The sequence below is a fragment of the Rhamphochromis sp. 'chilingali' genome (assembly GCF_963969265.1).
Source record: "Rhamphochromis sp. 'chilingali' genome assembly, chromosome: 1".
Lineage (NCBI taxonomy): Eukaryota > Metazoa > Chordata > Actinopteri > Cichliformes > Cichlidae > Rhamphochromis > Rhamphochromis sp. 'chilingali'.
The window spans coordinates 42,419,794-42,440,371 of record NC_137929.1 but is presented as its reverse complement, the minus strand read 5'-3'; the positions used below and the strand labels follow the sequence as shown (position 1 = coordinate 42,440,371).

Below are 20,578 nucleotides of genomic sequence, written 5' to 3'. Positions count from 1 at the left end.
TTTTCCCTTTCTGCAATATTTCACATGCATCCAACAGAAAAATGTTCAGTTTTGTCTGAAATGTCTTGCAGGATAAACTCTAAAGAAAACAACAAAAAAAAAACCCAAAAAAACCAAAAAAAACTTTGTTTGCTGTCCAAGTTTGAGGTTTTGCAGAGAAACTGCTAGTTCTGTCTTTGTCTACTGCTTCTCTCTAAGTGCATTGCCAAAAGATAAACACAGTCTCCGGCTGTGTGACAAGATAAGTGTGAAATGAAGAGTAAAGATGACAGTGTGTGTGTACCCTCTCTTCATCTTGGTGAAATCCACAGCCACCAGTCTGTAGGACATGGCCTTCTCATTCAGGTAGCGACTGTATCGCCTGATGAAGGTTGACATGTCATAACCTGGTGGAGCAAAAAAAACAAACTGTCAGAGGGAAAGAAATATCCTCAGTGTGAGTAATAAATAATATTTTGACACTACTTTTGACTTTTAAACACTTTCTTCTTAATTATCAGAAACATTATGGTGTTCAGAGTGATGTACCTCGAGGCAAATCAACCCCCATCTGGTTCTCTGAAAGGAAATTGTGCTGTGAATGATCTTCACAGGGGTTTGTGTGTGCTTTACCTTGCAGAGCTCCCTTATCCAGGAAGTTGTTCAGGTTAAACAGAGTGTTTCTGGAGGCCAGGTACTGGATGAAACGCTGCAATAAGAAAAACAAAAGTTAACACTTGATTGATTTAAGGCTTGCAAAGTGCAAACTTAAAAATAAAACAAATGAACCCAGACAAAAGGGCTGGATTTACTGGAGTTTTGACAGATACATTTCCCACTGCTTAATCCTTCGATGGATGTGTTTTTCTTGGGAATCATCTTGGAATTATTTCAGTTACACCGCATTTGTTAATGTGGTTGCTTGTATGAATCCCAGATGGTTGAAAAGGCTGTGTGCAAATGAACCAAAAACACTTACAGTAAGAGTCTGGAAATGGACAGTGACATAAGTTTGGTTCTGTAAAACAGATTTGAACTGAAACAATCCAACATAACTAAAGTGTTGATTCTCCGCTTCAGGTTTAAGTGGCGGAATAAAAAAATACAGCTTCAACCATTTAGAAATTCCAGCCTGTCTTTTATACACGGTCCCCACTATTTCCAGAGACTGAAATCTAATTGAACAAATGAATAATTTCCCATCACCAGTTAATGCAATATTGAAGCTTAGTCCCTTGAATCAAAGCTGAAAGTCAGGACTTTAGTTGCATCTTCATTGTTTCTTCACAAATCAAATGTGCTGGCATACAAAGCCAGACCAAAGCCTTTACCTCAAATCTCTACAAAATCAACACTGAGCATATGTACAGCTGGATTGCACTGCATATCAGTAAAGCATAATGCTGATGCACGATCTGTGAGGCTACAGTTGGACAAAGCGGAGCATGGTGACATGTTCAGAGTGTCATCTATGCTACAAAAGCGCCCACACAGCTACGGGCTGATGGGGATGTCACAGAGTTTAAAGACAGTTGGTCCTAAACCAAGTCAACAAATTGAAATTATGACCTTGTCAAACTAAGGGGTGGCGCTCTGACAGAACACAGAGCCAAATTAGAAAGACGGAGGAAAGCCCACAGATGATACAAAAGATACACACAGTTACTGAAGTCCTGTTTTAAAACCCCAAGATGAGTTTCTGTCATCGTGATCTTGGTCACGGAAAAAACCAGATGTGACGAGGAGGGACTGGTCTGAACGTGAAACCACTTGAGAAAAATAAAACTACAACAATCGATTAATCATGGCATGAGCAAGATTTACAAAATAGATTTCAGTAGGTCCTAAAATTAACGATCCCATAAATTCAGCAGCTAAGTGTTTACAAAGGTCAGGTCAATAAAACATTTTCTCATAGATTTCTATAGGACCAGACGTCTCTTTCCAACCCCAGCTATCATCACCTGGTGGCCTGCACAGGGCACTTGTGCACTGGCTTCATTTTGACACCTCAGTTTGAAAAGCTTAGAGTGTTGTTGTCACCCTGCTGGGCGAGGGGGCAGGCAGGCAACTTTGGGAACATAACTGGAGAACTAGCTGACAGGATTTGGTAGCAGGAACTGACACCATAGATGTACCTACTAAAAATCTGTGACTTCAAGGTCAAAATCAGAGGTCAAGTTTACTGAAAACCTTGTGAATGCATTAGCTTGAAAAGCAGGCTCCACAGGATTTTTTAAAACCGTGCCACAGATGTATTTACTCAAGAACGATATCATCAAGTCCACTTTTCCTTTACCTTTATCTACTGACAATTTCAAATTTGGCACCATTGATGGAATTCATATAAGATATGAGGCACCTAGAGGAGACTGTTGTTTTAATTTGGCGATCTATAAATAAAATATATTACATGTAGCTATACAAACGCTACTGTTTCAGTATTTTTATAACACTTTTCCCCAATTTGCATTTGACAGAAACATTTCTGCTGCCCAACTATTGTAGCTGTATGGATTTGCAGGCCAGGCTTATAGTTTCAATATTAAACAGTAAGGGTGGACCATCCTATAACCTGGTATAAGATGACCTGGTAACTATGTGTTCTACAACATGTGTCTCCAGGGGTTTTTGTGTCACCTAAACATTCTACCGCCACAAACTGAGGAAGCTACCTGCATGTTTTATTGCCTTTGGGTAAAACTAAGTTAAATGAATATGCTTTCAAAAATCTGTAGAAAAGGTTTGTTACTGTTCATGTGTGGTGTGTGAACCTTTTACAGGTTCTGAAGCAAGCGCGACAGGAGATGTCCCAAAAGTCTCAAGGATTCATCCTCTCAGTGACCTAAATGTGGAATCTGACCACCAAATCAACCAACTACATAGTCCCCAAGTTGAGATTTTTATCTGGATATAAAGTATTACTGGAGTCATTAGGCTTCCTCCCCTGGAAACTTGAATATCTGCACATAACCTCTTCAAAAACTGGACAGAAAAACACTTAGCCCTTATAACAGGAGAATTCATGCTGCAAATATGGCACTATTTAAATAACTGGAGACATAAAACAGTATCTACCTAAACACACACACTAACCTCAGACAGATAACAGTTTAAACCCACTAAAAAAGGCTTATATGGAAGTCTCCTTTAATATCAAGTACACAGTGGTATCTGCTTTGACTCAAACACTTCACTGCGATGACCAAATACTCATGTTTTATTTGCCTCCAGCGCATGTAGTCTGTGTCTAAAAATTAACTTCTCTATTCTTGTTTCTTAGGATTCCTTTAGAGTAGCTCACACAGAACTGGCAAGAGGAAGCAAATCATTAACCTTTGGGAAGCAGGAGAGGGTTGGCAGCACAATATAATAAACGATTATGCAAACAGCCCTTTGCAAATGAGATCAAATCTTGAGCTAAAAGTCCTCTCATGACAGTGACAAATCATGTCACTGCTGCCATTTAGACTTTCTTGACAGCTTTGTTTATATTTGAACATTTTCCCACTGCAGCGTGACGTAAAGAAACCTGATCCTGCCAACTCTTAAATACTAGTCGCTTGTTCTTTTTGACAAATCTGATGTCACCGAGCAGGTGTGGGAAGCCTTGTACTTTCCATTTTCCAGGAAAGGTTTTTGCACAGCATGACTGCTTTTTCTCTCGCACCTGGGAGCTGCTACTGTCCGCTGCTGGTCAGCTAACTTTGTTTGTTTCTTGCTTTTTCTTCTCCCTATGTGAGAGTTTCTGAATGTTGAAATATTAATAATGTGCAGCACTTTATTTATTCACTTGCTGAATCTTTGATTTTTCTGGCTAGAGCTGAATGAGCCAGACTTTTGGGAGGACCACAGTCTCCGAGTAGGTCCTGGCAGCTCATGCATATTTACTTTAGGAGAAAAAAAAAGGTCTCAATCAATCTGGCAGAGAGCAACAAACCAGTGTTACTGACTTCCATTGCAAACAATCCCACTTTAACCATTATGTACAAGCTGTCCTCGACTTCAGACTTGACTTAAGAATTAGTAAGGTGCTGTCCAGCTAAGCCCTGTGCGGCTGTAAACCACAGGTATGTGCATTCAAACCAAGGTGTGGCAGTTTCCACACTACTTACCCGAATACTGCATTATATGTTGCACCCATTAAATTTGAAGGACTTTCAAGGCCCTGGGCCATGTAGAAGAACTATTATGTACAGAAACAGACCATTTGCTTGGGCATGCACTTAAAAACCACACAGTGTGAAGCAGTGCTAATGCTGCATAACATTTGAAGTCAGACACTGGAAATCCAGAGTTTTAAGTCGTAAAACTGAAAGACCCCACAGTTGTCACACTTCCCACTCAGAAAGTCGGCAAAGCCCCACCAACCCTCCGACTGCATGTAACATGTAGTAACACTGAAACTTTTAGACTGTACCACCACATATGTTTATTTGTGACACACTAAATCAGCTGCACATAAAACACTAACCAGGCTCTGTGAAGTTGCTGCAGTATCATGTTAAGGGGCAAAAACAGGCACCGTATTGCATTCCTAATTGTGAATGAATGGCTTTACCTTGCTAAGGAGAAGAAAAACATTCATAGCCACATTCTAACATAATGTTAGCATAACATTACTTTAAAGTGAAGACACAAAGTTCCAAGATGTGCGGAGGAAATGTTCACGACAACAAATTAAATAAGACGCTGAAATCGCCCAGCTGAACATGGCCATTTTAAAGAAGCTAACAAAGTTGGCAAAGCTAAAGCTATTTGGATCTTAGAGCCAGCAACAAGCCAGTATAGGTGCACCTTATTTTGTACGGTAAGGTACATTAATAGTTAATAATCGTTTTAATGAGAGAAGATCCTGTAACTTTCTGAGGTTTGGGGTAAATTCTAAAGTTTAATAATTTGTTTTGTTATCAAAATAGTGTTTTGCGTTGGAGAAAGTCTATCTTTTGTGTAAGCTGTCAAAAATCTGTATTGGCAAGTCATACTTTGAGAAAAATCGGAATCAGCTGAGACAACTGCAACGTTTTTCCTCCTCGTTTTCCAATTACTACTACAGAACTCAGCCAGTGACATCAGATACATCTGGCTGTTTCTTAGCCTTATGTAAAGCATGCTTTGCTTTATTATTCCAAGCATCTTAATTGCACAAGTTCTGAAATGGCATTTTCAAAGATGTGAGAAAGGTTATAAAACATGAGCTCCCATCATTAGTCAATGATCCTACAGTATAGCTGATGTTCAGTTCACATGGGAACAAATCGGTTCTTCCGTTGGAACTAATTACTTTCATAAACTGCAGGTAATATTTTTAATGTCCTCCGCACGTGTGGCTCCTGAACCTCTTCGAGAGAGAGAGTTGAAATGAAATACATCTGTGGCTCCTTTAGCCCAAAAATTTGATTTTGTTCATCCTGACGTAGTGTTTTCAGTGGGAAAAACGCTTTGTCACTCATCCACGTTACTTGTTCATCTGTGGCTACTTTATGTTTTTGGTGATTTCTGAGACCACTATAGACCGGCAGGGAGACCTGAATCCAATTTTTGACTGGAAAAACTTTAGAAAAACGTTAACCTGGCCTCTGTCTATACATTAGAGACCTAAACTTACATTTTGTCTCTCGTGAACAGTTCTGCTACCACGTCTTCCTCACTTCGTTGTTGTGGAAGGAGTCTTGGCTATTATCCACAGTTCTGGGAACTCAGGCCTCGGGCTTCCTGAAAGCATCTTAACTTTTAAGGCCGTCTCTGTCCAACTGACTTAAAATGATCTGAGATTTACCAGTTTGCCAATTCCCTATCTGGCAAATAACCAGCCCTGACTGGCTGGTCGGAGGATCTAAGAGAGGGTGTGTGTGCATGTGCGGTTGTGAGCACAAACACACTTGCAGGCATGTGTTGGATTCAGCTGCACTGATGTTTCCAAGGCCTCTGGGACTGTTTAAAAAGGCATAAAGGATGTGATTTGGTTCTTGTCCTTTTTTTTTTTTTTGCCTGTGTGCACACACACAAACCCCTATTCACACTGTAGGGATTCAACTTCCATCTGTGGACAGAAATTCAGTCCCCAACAACTTAACCATTGATTTGGAGATTTTCGGTCTGGTATTGGAGGGATGTTACGGTCACCATTAAAGTTTAAGTTGAGGTCAAGGCCAGGAAGCTGCAGGGTAGTTAATGTAAGAATAGCTTAGACTGGCATCAAAATAAGTCTGACAACATCATTGGGTTATTCCTGACAAAGTCTGACATGTTTAATAAAAAAATGAATTAACAAAAAAAAGTTAATTAATCTGCCCGCTATTGTTTCAACCAGTTAATACTTTGCCTATGAAAAAATCTACGTAAAAACTAAAACTAAGCTGATAAAATTTGGGCCCATCTCTCCTTTGTGGACTGCACTACATCCAAGCATGGCTGCTGCTCGATTGCTTCCGGGAAGTGCTGAGACACTCATCCACTACTGAAAATAGACTGAGCGATACGGGGACAAACTTTCAGAAATGCATTTCCTTCAAATAGATCTTGTTAACCAAAGTCTTTGTCTCTCTACCTCAGTTACACGGACCTAGAGACTGGTCCGCAACCATCTGGAAACCTCTCGAAGGAAGTGAAAAATGTGAATTTCCCAACCACTTGGCAAGTGGCTGCTGTAAAATAAGCTGGAAGTCAAAACTGCAACAGATTAAAATCTAAAAAGCCGCCCTACAACAATGCAACTTCAAGGACAGAACAGCACTTGAACATTTCAGCAACCCTCTGTAACGTTTAATGGAGAGCAGATTTCTGTTGCATTGTGAATCGTTTTCGACAGCGATGAGGTCTGCTATCAACATTCATGTTCTTCACATGATGAATTTCTTTGCGGTGCCGTTATCAGACCGTAATTTGTCTTTTTCAGTAGCAGGCTGAATGGCTGCAATGTCATTTCACTTCCCATGAGCATCTCTGGCACATGCCAAGCATTATACCTGCTTAAATTCAGGATGCTGCCATGGTGATATTACCACTTAGCTCAAAGCACAGCTGCGCTTAAATAGAGTCTCACAGAACCACTTGCATGAATGCAGACTCGCTCTTGCTGCTTGCTGAATGGCTTTCAAATTGTTGTTTTCTTGTTTTTGTTTTTCCTGGTGATCCACAAACAGATTGAGCCTTTCAGCTGAATGCGTGTCCCTACATTATCCACGAAAGTACTCAGAAAATAACAGAAAGGACAGGATACTGTCCTTGGCTTTGTTTTTGTGACGCCGTTTAGTATTCTGGTCGAGTCGCAATGAACCGAGGATAAAAATGAAACTTAGACAAGATGGTCACAGAGATAAAGAGAGGAAACAAAGGAGAGATGGCAAGAAAAAGAGCTCATAAACTTCATAAGCTCCCTTTCTCTGCCTCTTCTTGTGCGCCAACTGCTTTCTTCCTCATCAAAAGTCCATTTGACGACAGCCTGCCTTTCTCCCTCGGTCTCACATACAGAGGCGGAGGCAGAGAGAACCCACACAAAATGCATGGATATGGTTAAAAGGAGGGGGAGAAAAAAAAATCTATAAAAGGGGAAGAAACACTTGGTGCAGAGAGAGACAGAGTGGGAGATTCGGAAACCCGCTGAGCCCCAGATTATTCAGCAAAGACAGTTCCAAGAAAAAGACGCAGAGATTCAGATTTAGAGAAACGGTCTAAGAATAGAGGAGACAGTGAGACGATGCATAGACACTAGATGGTGGAGAAGCAGGTCGGCACTGCTTGTCAAATAATTCATGTTAGCATATCGGAGAACAACCTCATGCATTATTGATGCATTCAGATCACGGCTATACTCCCTGCCTCCCCTCCACCTCTACAGTGCAACATACAGAGCTACCACACGTCTTCCTCTCTAATCCATTTCTCCACATCCGACCCTCGAGAGTACACATGTTGCTGGTTTCCGTAGAAACACCATGGCGTCTATGCTGACCTAAAGCATGCTTTTTTGTGTGCATGTTTTCTCTTCCCTCCATTAGTCAGGTTATGTGTGGAGTAGATGCCAAGGCTGGAACTTTGTAGATAACAGGAGCAAACTGCAGTAAATTTAAACTGACTTATTGAGCCCTGTAATATTTTACTGATTTTTGTGTGTCTGCCACAGAAGCAGTACTCAATATATAGACAAACATGGTCGTAACCTACAGAGTTTCAGTGTTTCTCTGTTTAGGGTCTTTTGTTTATTCGAGTAAAAAATGCCACTGCGCACGATCTGCTAGTGGACAATCCTCTCACTCTTACATTAGAAGAACAGTCAAAGCTAACCATGTGACCCTGACCATTCCCTACTTGTTTCGGTCGGTAGGGATTTTATCAGACTTATCAGTGGGATATCAGAATCTTATCCCACTGGTAGGACATACTCCAACTCCATCATCTTGGACTGCAGCTGGTGGCAGCACTCCACGTATTGCTCTGGAGATCCATTGCGAGCTCAAGGCCAAAGGGTCACTCTAACCATACCCATAAGCAGATGTGGTGCCGATTCACGTGCTGCTACACCAAGCTCGCTGAAGCTGCCGAGCAGAAGAAGCACTAGCGTAACCAGCTGGAGTCCCAGATGGTGGAGCTGGAGTTCACCGAATCTATCGCTCAATTATCCATTTGTCACCAAGTATTTGCAAATAAAACATTTGCAGAGAAGAAACGTAGGAGCACAATTACATATATATACTAGAGATGGTCCGATATTACGTATCGGTCCGATACTGACCTAAATTACTGGATCAGGTATCGGAGACAAATAAAAAATGTAATTCTATCCATTAAATATCACAAAACTTGCGACATGGCTTAACTCTGCTCATAACCGTAGCACGTCGGAGCAGTATGCGACACGTGATAGAGCGGCTGTGGCATGCGATACCTGTCAGCGGTCTGGTTGAGCATTTGGAGCCTCGCTACCAAACCGGCATTTCATCTCCGAGGAAGTTATCCCAGAGAAGTAAAGCAAGTGTGTAAGTCCATCTCTGAATGTTTGTAAAGCATTCCCGCGTTAAGCTTAACAACTGATATATGGAGCGACTGCCTCTTCTTGCTGCTACTTCAATCATGAAAGTGATCAATGATCAGCTGATCGGCTTTTCTGTTGCGAGTCCGTCTCTCTTGTTTGTTTATCGCCCACTTCAAGCCAGAAAGAGGAAACCAGCGGCTGAACAACAGCAGCACGTTTAAGCTTGATAAGCTGTTGTTAGAATTTATTTATTATTACTTTCTACACCAGGATCTTTTTCTACGTAGCTGACGGCTGGTAACTGTGCAGGGGCGGATCCAGCAAAGTTTAGCCAGGGGGGCCGATAGGGCATGAACAGGGAAAAGGGGGCACAAAGACATACTTTTCTTTCTTATTCTCATTTAAAACATCTAGCTTTTAATAAATAATTATCTGAAGCTTACACCCAAAGTTTTAATCTGGTGTAAAATGTATAGAAGTCCATTACTGTATATAGTGACTATTAAGTCTAATATACCCTAGTAAGCTATAGTACTTTTTCCTTTGGGAAGATACCATCTGTGCAGTCTGTTATACCTGTATGCAGTCTTTTTGCATACAGGCATAACAGAATAGCTTTAGTGTTTGTTTGTTTTTAAACTTGAGTATGAACTTATACAAAATGCAGAAAGATATAAAAAAAACAAAACAGTTTTATTGATTAAAACACTATATCGGATTCATATCGGTAGATATCCAAATTTATGACATCGGACATAAAAATATCGGACAAAAAAAAAAGTGGTATCGTGCCATCTCTAATATATACCACCCACCTACTACAAATGTGACTGAAACAACAGGCAAACACAGCAAAGCGTTACTGAAATTACGTCCTTGCCTGTAAAGTGGAGCTAATAAAGCATGGTTTATTAGAATACAGCATGATGTTCATCTAAATGTTCTGTAAATTAAGGTCCGATTCACCCCAAAAGAATTCTGTTAGCCCAATCCAGATACCTGGGAATTCGAAGGGAAAGTGGAAAACTTGAAAATTAGTAAGAAAATTAGACAGCATACACATACACACTTCCTGTTCTTGCCCTCATAATTCATTAGGTTCACTCTGTGAAACTGTTCAGCTACTAAATCTGGAATTCCTTTCAATAATAATTCTTTCAATAATATGAATGAACTGAAAGTATTGTGACAAATAGGTGGTATTAGATTTGGTCGCTGAAGTTTTCAGTTTGATGTTGTCTAGTAAATCCAAAAAATATGTCCAAATAATGGACATGTCATTTTTATTTGGCAGAGTTGCACAGTCGGCTCGGCGTTTCCCTGTTACAGACCTGACAGAGTGTGATGTGACAAAATACTCTGTGCTAGGTTTTAAAGAGTAAAGGAAACACTACAGGGAGTATTAACAGAACTTGAAATCAATTTCATTTTAATCTCCGAGTGCGATGTTAAAGGCAGTTGAGAAAACAGTCAAATCCAGTTCGATTTCTCACCTTCAGCTATTTAGACAACCAGTGTAGGTTTGGAAAAACTCAAAAATCTACCAAAATGTATACCAATTCCAGAGGGCAGTGCTGTCAAAACATTTGATTTTCAGATTAGAGTTCAAGTAAAGTTCAAACTTTAACTTTTCTGTATCTAAATAAAATAAATAATGGTGAATTGAGGCTCAAATCCAGAAGCACTAATCTGCCAACAGACCCTTTTCATCTTGTCTCCCTTTGGCATTACAAAAAAAAAAAAAAAAAAAAAAAAAGAAGTAAAAATTAAAAAATAAACCGGCCTGGTTGGTAGACACGAGTGTGCTCTGTGCAGCTTACTGAGATCACCTTATATGATATCAGTGAAGTTGAAAGATTTACTGCTCATCTCTTTGTGAAGCTGCCAATGTGTACAGAGAGTCGATGAACAACCACGTCAGCCGGCACAGGAATCATTGATCCTTGTAGTGAAATCTTCTCTACAGCTTTCAGGCCCAGTACAAACAGCTTTGGTTATTTTGGATTTACTTTCTGGCTTTAGGGCTACTTCAGCCGGGAGGAGGCAGTCTGGAGTGTCTGACTGAAATAAAGTAAAAATATATATATATTTTAACACCTGTTTGTAGAGAATAAAAAAAGAGGCAGTTAGGCGTACTTATCGCCAGACTGAGTTCAGGGAGTCCACGGGGGAATTATTTTTGGCTGCTGTGCTCAATTTGACTTTCTGTGAAAAACACACACATGCACAAAATCGTCAGAACTGACTGCAAGCCCAGTTCCATGAAAGGTGGTGACTAACACACGAAGAATGAGTCGTGATCGGGCTGTGTTGAATGAAAGCTGCTCTTATGCAAGCACAGAAACGCATGGGAGGGAAACAGACGCGTGGACATGAGCACACGCGCACACACAAAAAAAGGCCTGCTACTAGTCCAGATCTTTCCCAGGATTCTGCTCCCTTCTTCAATTTCCTCCTCCTCCCTTTTTCTCCAACCCTATATTTCTCCTTCTCTTACGCAATCAACCATTTAGCCTCCAAATCCAATCAAAGTGTGAAAGGAACTGAGTCACAAAGACACGTCGGGTGGGTGATTAAGGGATACGATTAAATACATCTATATATATTTATTTCTCCGCACTTAAACTTTTGTGGCTGCAGATCTGTTCGTGCCTGTGTGTGATAGCATTGCCTACAAGGTGACAAGGCTAATCGTGTGTGGGCTCCTCGCCTCACGGGAACAGTCGTGTCTTGGTGGATGATGAGTATGTCTGGAGGTCAGTGAGGAAGCCAAGCAACATGAGTCACCGTTTGAAACACCGACCTGAATACAGTTTTCAGGAGCAACTTAATTTTCCTGACGTTTCTCTGTCGGGAACTACGAGTGCAAAGAGTGTCGTAGCTGGGATAGTCTCACACTTCCTCCAGCGGGTCTATCCAGAGCTGTTCTTTGTACTCAAACTGAGGAGTGGAAACATCATTCAAGCTAAAGTTCATTTTCTCAGCAGACATTGTTAGGTAACGGAGCTCTTCTGAAGCTCAGAACTGCACAAAAGTTTGAAGAAAAAAGCAACAGAGTTTGTTTTATTAACACGATAACTTTAAAAAGAAGTTACCCGTGAATCTCAGCAGTGCGTCAACAAGAAGCGCCCAGTCGTTGAACTGAAAGCCGTGCCGGTGTGTGCAGATAACTAAGACTCTACTTTGTAGGAACTTGATCAATTCATCTCCAGATACTGTTCGGGGTTAATTTGATGCACAACAAGAGACCATATTAACTCTTTGCCTCATAAAGGCAAGAGCATACCCTTAATGAGGTGTTTTGAAACCTCAGTATAGATCGATAAAGATGTGGTTTCAGAGTTGTTCCAAGGGTAGCTGCATAGACAGAGACAACTCTCATGAACTTGTTCAGGGAATGCAACAACTGTCAGCCAGGCTCTACTAGCCATCCCACAGTCTCTTGGTTTGAGGACTAAAGATGATGGGGAGCCTTTTCTGTTAGGATGGCCACTCTCTGGTACAATCTCCCTGAGAATCAGATCAACACAGACCCGCTCGCCTTTTAAAATCACTTCTAAACACGTTTCTATAAGCACAGTTTCTCAGTGCTTCCAGTTTGAGCTACTTTTATTTTGTAATCCTATTTAGTGTCACCATCTCTTCCTAGTGACTACCCTGCATTATTTTATATTATTTTTAATTAGTTTATGTTGTTTTGCTTCTATTTTCCTCGTATTGCTACTTTTCCTTTCTTAATGCTGTACAATTGTTAAGCGTGTCTCAGTTGCGTGCCATTTCATCAGTTCCATCTCGTCTTGTGAAGCACGTAACTTTGTTTTGAAAGGTGCTATATTAAATAAAGTTTATTATTATTTAAACTCTTACTTTGGGGCAAAGTCAGCAGAGGTTTGAAGCCGATTTCATCAGATCTGACTGCTGAATTTTTTATGTCACAGTGGGACTTTGTTAACCCCCATTGTTCTCCTCAGTCTTGGCAATTGAGACAAAGAAATTTATAATTCTGACACTCACATTGTTTCCAAATAATCCAGATGATCAACCTCCAAAATATAGGGCTATGATAGGGTTATGACTCAGAGGGTTAATGTAAATTAAAGGCACTTGCAACGACTTTAAATTATTTCAGGCGTCTGAGATGATATTGGACACCTGAGAACAAGCAAACAAACTTACGACCCATTTCAAAAGCTTGAAATCTTCTGTTACTCAACTCTGATGATGTATTACCTCCACTGCACCTTTAGATGATTTTGGTCTTCTGATGATTTGCTTGCCGAGGCTGATTTTTCATGGACTGCTTTACTTCTGGATCACTGATAACCACTACTCTCTAGTGATAAAAAATTTTATCACTAAGTCATTAGACAGCACACTGCAGTCAAATGATTTCCGTTTTCTTACACCTCCCAATTTAATCGATAATCCTAGCTACAGTCGTCACTGCAGGTTTTAGTCACCAATACATTAAATTTAGACTGTTCTGGGGCCTCGAAGTATCATCTCCGATTTTCGCAGATGATGGTGTTCTGTTGCCTCCAGTTCACACTGGAGCAGTGTGCAGCAAAGTGTTAAGTGGTGGGAATGAGAGAGAGAGATCTGGGTGGGAAGCGAAGCTACCATCCTACCTTCACCTGTGGTCACAAGCTCTCGGAAGTACCCAAAAGAACAAGGTTGCGGATGCAAGCGATGGAAATGAGTTTTCTTTGAAGGGTGGCAGGCCTCGTCTGTTAGAGATAGGGTGAGGAGTTCAGTCACTCGGAAGCCACATCAAAAGGAGGCAGATGAGTTGATTTGGATATCTGGCAAGGATGCCTCCTAGGCACCTCCCAGGCAGATGCCTTAAGGGCAGATCCAGGACACGCTGGAGAGATTATCTCTCTCGACTGGTCTAGGAACAACTCTGCGTTGCCCCAGTAAAGCTAGAAGAGGTGGTTAGTGAGAGTGAGGCCCAGGCTTCTCTGCTTAGGCTGCTCCTGCACCTTCCATTTAGCTCTCATAAAAATTATGCATGCATCAATTTGTTGAGAGATGTATATGTAGCTAATAAGCGTCAACTCATTTTACATATGCGTGCCAGGTGTTACCAAATGCATTCAGTTTGTCAGAAATGTGTTCAAACCTAATAGAAGAGTACGGAGGTTTTTCTCTTTTAGCAAAACCAGGTTTCATAACAATAAATAAAAAATATACCAAAGACAAATAAAAAAAATTGTTACATCTCTTGAGAACTCTGCTTTTTTGCTGCAAGAGCACATTGATGAGAGATCAAAAGCAGCGATAGAGTTAAATGTAATGTCTTAAGTGCAGTAACAGTATAGAGTGGTGGAACCAGCAGGGCTAATTACAGTCCTACTAATTAAACCTGGCACTTGAAGGGAAACTAGTGGAGAAAGAAAAAGCAAAAATCACATCTCACAGGCAGTGCTTTTTAGAGAAAGGGTGCAACAATTAGTAGGGATGCTGTAAAAACAAGATTACCTTAAAAAAAAAAAGCAGCTAAATAAGAGAGGTAGTACTCAGTGTGCACACTGCATGACTGGAAACGTGGGCTTCTGCCATTTCATGGAAGATTAGGAGCTTCACGACCAATTCACAAGCAACTGTGCCCACACACACACACACACACACACGTAAACGTGGATGCACTGTGGGTGTGTTGATGATCAGTGAAGAAGAAACAGCGGTGGTCTTTAATGGCGGTGTAGAGCTCATCAGGCCTTGTGTTAAGAGGGGTTTTCAGGACATAACTTAATGGTAATGATGTTTTTTGTAACAGTTGATGTTTGTGTGGCTGTTTGTCTTCATTTAAGATTTTTTTTTTCTTTTTTTAAATAGAGCTCTGGTAATACAAGAAGTGCTACACTCCCTTTCTGTCACACCAACCCTCTACATGTCCTTCACTCCATCCATTAATCTTCTCTGTGGTCTTCCTCCTGCCTGGAGTCCATACATCCCACCTTACCTTTCCTCTCACTGCCTCCTAACATGCCTACTCCGCCCTCCTCCTCTTCCTTTGTTTTTGCCCAACAGTAGTGCATTTCCCATCGGCAACCTGCTTGCTTGTCAACAGCACTGGAGACTGCCTGTGTTAACCCAGGCCTTGACTCATCTGATTTGGAAATCTCATTCTTGATTACACGTGTTTGATTTGAAAACATTTTAAGCCGGATTCTCTTCTTGATGCAACACTCCCTATTTATCCAAGCACAAGACTGGCACTAGTAAACTGGCTTGTGACCCTCCGCAAAGCTGCGAACCAACAATTGTTCATTCATATCTGCAGCTCACTGATCAAATATGGTTTCAAAACGCCGAGAAGGAAACAGTGAAAACACTCATCTCAAGCTTCATAACAGAACTTCAGAAAACAACCACCACAGACTGTTAGAGCATCCACATCAATGCCCCACTATTAAATTTTGAACAAGACCCTAAGGTCCTCATATGGTAAATGGACTGGTTCTTATATAGCGCTTTTCTACTCTGAGTCTACTCATCTCACTCTTGCCATTTCCTACTGTTAGCTTTGATAGCAGTAGCAGTAATTTTACCATAAATCACCCTCTCAAATAGGGATGTCAAAACCAGTGAAACCAGTTAAGTTTAACCACACATGGAATCCTTCCGATATCTAAATAAAAAAATAAAAAAAAGTGGCTCAAGTACAATAGTACATCTCAGTTTTTCCACATGATAAAGAAACACTGCTGTAGTAAATGGAAGAAGACTCTTAGTGTGACTCGCTGGGCTTAAATTGTAAGAACAATATATGTAAAGTTACTAAAGTTCTGCTTGCTCAGTGTTTGCCAATTTCTGGGGTTATTTTTGTATAGACGCACTATAAATCATAGAAATTTCTGTTGTTGATAGTGAAGAATATGGGAACCTGTTATTTAAATGCCCCTCCGCAAATCACTACCTTATCGTGATGGAGGGGTCTGTGTGTCCCAGGGATCCCAGGGGCTATGTTGTCTGGGGGCTTTTGCACCCTGGTAGGGTCTCCCATGGCAAATTGGTCCTGGGTGAGGGACCAGACAAAGAGCGATTCAGAAGACCCATATGAAAAGACCATTGAGGGACCAGTTCACCCTGCCCGGGACAGGGTTACCGGGGCCCCGCTCTGGAGCCACGCCCGGGGAGGGTGCCCGAGGGTGAGCGTCTGGTGGCCGGGCCTTACGCAATGGGGCCCGGGCGGGTACAGCCCACTAAAGGGACATGGGCCCATCTTCCTGCAGACCCACCACCCGCAGGAGGCACTGTAGGGGTCGGGTCACGCTGGAGAGATTATCTCTTGGCGGGCCTGGGAACGCCTTGGTGTTACCCCCGATAAGCTGGAGGAAGGGGCTGGGGAGAGGGAGGGTTCTGGGCTTCTCTGCTTGGGCTGCTGCCCCTGCGACCCGGCCCCGGATAAGCGGAAGAAGATGGATGGATGTTATTTAAATGTTTATGTAATACTTGGTTACTTCAGTGTAATATGAAGGCCACAGAGGAGCTCTTTGTCACTAGGAAAGTTTCCAAAGCCCTCCAGCAGGCCAGATTGGAGTTGGGACAATTCAGAGGCCATGGTTGACGCCCCTAAAGCTGAGTCTCTTACTTCACCTCCATGCACATCTTTTCATCTCTGGGGGAGCAGGCTGAGGGTCGCAGATGCCAACAGACTTAATAAACTAATCCGTAAGGCCAGCAATATTGTGGGGATGGAGCTGGACTCCCTCAAGGTGGTGTCGGAGAGGCGGATGCTGTCCAAGATAAAGACAATGTTGGATAACACCTTCCACCCACTCCATGACATGCTGGTCAGTCATAGGAGCACGTTCAGTGAGAGACTGAGATTACCGAAAAGCACCACTGAACGACACAGGAAATCATTCCTGCCTGTGGCCATCTCCCTGTACAACGCATCCACTTAACACACTGGTTACTGCTACAACTACACATGTTTCTTTTCCAGCTATTTATTTATGAGTGACTTATGTATGTATATATTGTACTATTCTTAGTTAGTGTATTGTCCGTCTTGTCTTAATGTTGGTTTATAATGGAGCACTGTAACAAAAAATAATTTCCCCCAGGGATCAATAAAGTATTCTGATTCTGATCTTTTTAGCATACATGGACACACCTGCTATGCATAAGGCTACAGTTGGAAGTGGAATTAAAAAGAAAAAAAAATCAGCTCAGCATTATGTCAAATCAATAACCCGAGCCGCTATTGAACAGGGAAAAAGTGACAAAAGAAAAATAGATGCAGACACCACTGGCTGGGAGAATCTCTATTGAGCTCGTTGTAGCCTCCAAGTTTCTGGATGGCTGAATCTGCTGAGCGCAGTAGGAGGGCGGCACACAAACAAAACAAAACACACACACGCCCATTGCTTTCTTCTATTGATCACATAGATGCAGCCAATTTACTTGAGTTGGAAAAACTTGTTTATCTGCCTGAAGGAGCATAAAGAAGTTTGCAGCGCGTGTGTGGGTTACCCTGGAGTTTCCACCTTTTTTTTTTTTTTTTTAAAGATAGGATGTTTGGGTATAAGAGATAAGCGTGCACACACTATAGTCGTGTACTGCAATCTCTGTCTCTCCACTAATCATCTTTACTGCTGTGCAGGAGGAGCTGATAGGAAGCACATGTGCGGTGACTTTGTTCATGTGTGCATTCAAGCTTTTCAGATTATCACTAGTGACCCCTATCAAGAGTCACGGCGAGCTCTCAAAACGCAACACAAATAACATCCTCCCTCCCCATGATCTTCGACACAGTGCTTGAGTCAGCAGATTTCCACACCTCTCTTTCTGTCGTTTATTTTCCTCCCAGTCCGCACCGTCTCGCTCGGTCAAACGCCCGGCTTTCATAAGAACTCACAACGCCTCACCCTTTTGCTTAAATCTCTGCCACAGTCTGCGTCCTCGCCATCCCAAAGGGTGCTGAGGCACTGTAGTGCTCTAGTGACGTCACTAAAACAAATGGGCCGTTCACTATCTAGGACACCGGCGGCGACTTGTAGTGTAACTTTGCACACAGTGTTTTCTCACTCCCCCCAGATCTCTTCCCATCACTCACACACACACACACACACACACACACACACACACACACACACAGGAAAGGGAAAGCGGCGTGTCCTGCAACCATCAGCACTTTCACCGGTGTCCTCGCCAGACCGTCCCTGTCTCCTCTCATGTCCTTAATGACTCTCCCACTTGGCGTCCTCTCTCCCTCCCTCACCTCCCTACTGCCTTTCCTCCTGCACCGTCAATGCCCTCCATCCTACTCCAGCACCCTGTTTTAAAGCACAGAGCCACGGCCCTCCATCCTGATTCCTGATGCACTGAGGTGTAATCAATCAGACTGTAATTTTCCTAGCTGACACTTACAAGTATCCTGCCCTGAAGAAGAAATGATGATGGTAGTATTTTCTGAGTGTGTTGTCCTTGAAAACACGGGGGGGGGGAAAGGTTTTCACAGCGGTGTGTTATACAGCACCTTGTGGTCTTGCAAATCTTTGTGCTGTGACATCTCTTGAAGTTGCAAAGAATAACTATGTGGGCTTTCAGAAAGGCTGTTACTTGTGGAAAATATTTAGTGTGACAGGTTTGGGTTGCTGGGGTGTTGATATTGTACTGTGTTTAAGAGAAAAACAAAATATGGAGAAAGAAAATGCTGCAAAAACTCACCCAGTAAAGCTACCTGTTGGTTTTTTTTTTACCTGCACTGTTAGCAAATACCAATAATTCCCCAAAGTGCAATAAACAGTGGTTATCCCCTTTGCTTTAAAAGCAAAAAGATCCATAGTTCGAGATCAGGAGGTCACACACACCCAGCCTCAGGGAGGTCACAAGCTCGTGTACGCCTCGTGCCAAGAGGATACACCAACGACTGTGTACACAGTCATTTTTCTCAGGTAGTTAATAAGAACTTGGGTGTTCCTTTGACGTTTCTTGTGGTTTTAATTAAAACCTCTCAACAACCAAGGTACAGACACTCCCATCTCACCTTAGGGCAAACAAAATGGAAAAGCCTGCTCTCATTCCAACAAATCAAATACCTGGCGTTTTATCAAAGCCGCTGAGTTCTCAGAGGAAAGTCCCGGGGCCCTTTGGGGTCCCATGCTGTGACGCACCAGGTTAGGCAATACTGAGATGGGTCTCTCTTCCAATCTGTCATATATGGCCTTTGGCCTTTTTAACCCGAGCTGCAATCTATTCCCAAACCTGACAAAGTACTTTTAGAGTCTAAACCAGTAACCAAAAGACAGTAAAAGACAAGTGAATATTACATGAATCAGCAAAATCAAAAGTATGCCGAGTACCAAACACCCCCTGAGGAAACAAACCGCTGTATGCTTGTTCTACCACCCAGCCCCCCTAAAGCATCATGAGTCTTTTAAAGAGGACCATCTCACTACCTGTAGTTGTTCAATATTGCTGTGCACAGTCTAAGGCCAAAACTAAAGCAGACTTCACACATGCATCTATCAAGCATCAGTATCTGACACCCTCAGATGGGAACAAGTTGGTAGTAGGATGCCTTTCTGCCTAACCTGGCAAAGTCTTCCTTTTCCATAAGTTTGTTATTACCAAGAAATTTGAGAAAAAACTGATATGATAAAATACATACTTTTCTTTCTTATTCCCATTTAAAATGTCTAGCTTTTAATAAATAATTATCTGAATCTTACACCCAAAGTTTTCATCTGAAGTCCATTACTGAATATAGTAACTATTAAGTCTAATATACCCTAGTAAGCTATAGTACTTTTTCCTTTGGGAAGATACCATCTGTGCAGTCTGCAATTCTGTAGAAGAAAGATGTTGAATCTATTTAATTATTGTGGAAAAATAATTTATTTCTGTGTATTTTTTTTTATACACGTGCATTAAATTAAAGTCAATTACGTCGATTAAGCATCACAAGGCGGAGGGTGGTTCCCTATTTTTTTTTTTTTTGAGTACGAGTACTTGAGTATGAACTTATAAAAATGCAGCAAGATATAAAAAAAACAAAAAAACAAACAAAACAGTTTTATTGATTAAAAAAAAAACACTATATATCGGATACATATGGGTATCGGCAGATATCCAAATTTATGATATCGATATCAGACATAATAAAGTGGTATCGTGCCATCTCTAATATTGACAGTACTATAATGTCCCAAATCCTCACACGAGAAACCTTTTTTATCCGCATGCCTGCCTATTTTTGTGACCACACAGTTTTGCATTACATTGTACAACTATCTATCTATCTATCTATATCTATATATATATATATAGATATATAGATATATAGATAGATATAGATATATTCATTCCACTGCAGGCAGCTGGAGACCCAGTGGCTAAGTAGTCGTTCCTTACGTGGCCACTCGGACCAAGCGGACCATAGCAGGCTCCCGGTCTGATCACAGACTCACTGATGCTGATGACAATTATTTATTTAGTTTGTTGTGATAACGGTGTGTGGTTTCTGATCAATCGACTGTTTCTAGTGAAGGTTTCACATACTGAGTATTTATCCATTTGCATAATCACTAAAACACAAAGGATCAAAGAGCTGACACAGTAGCTAGCTTACATGCTATGTCACGTTGGATAATGGGTGCATTTGAGTTGTTT

At 41.6% G+C, this 20,578-nt stretch overlaps 1 protein-coding gene across 2 annotated transcripts in view; it reads right to left on the bottom strand.

The window, feature by feature from the left end:
- The window catches only part of LOC308402332 (phosphatidylinositol-binding clathrin assembly protein), a 117,765-nt gene that overhangs the window by 56,357 nt on the left and 40,830 nt on the right, over nucleotides 1–20,578 (bottom strand). For both annotated transcript variants that reach the window (XM_080891081.1, XM_080891082.1), the window contains exons 3-4: nucleotides 613–688; nucleotides 284–386 (exon numbers count right to left, since the gene is read on the bottom strand). In XM_080891081.1, coding sequence (XP_080747207.1) covers nucleotides 284–386; nucleotides 613–688 — 179 coding nt within the window. The remainder of the gene's footprint in view (nucleotides 1–283; nucleotides 387–612; nucleotides 689–20,578) is intronic.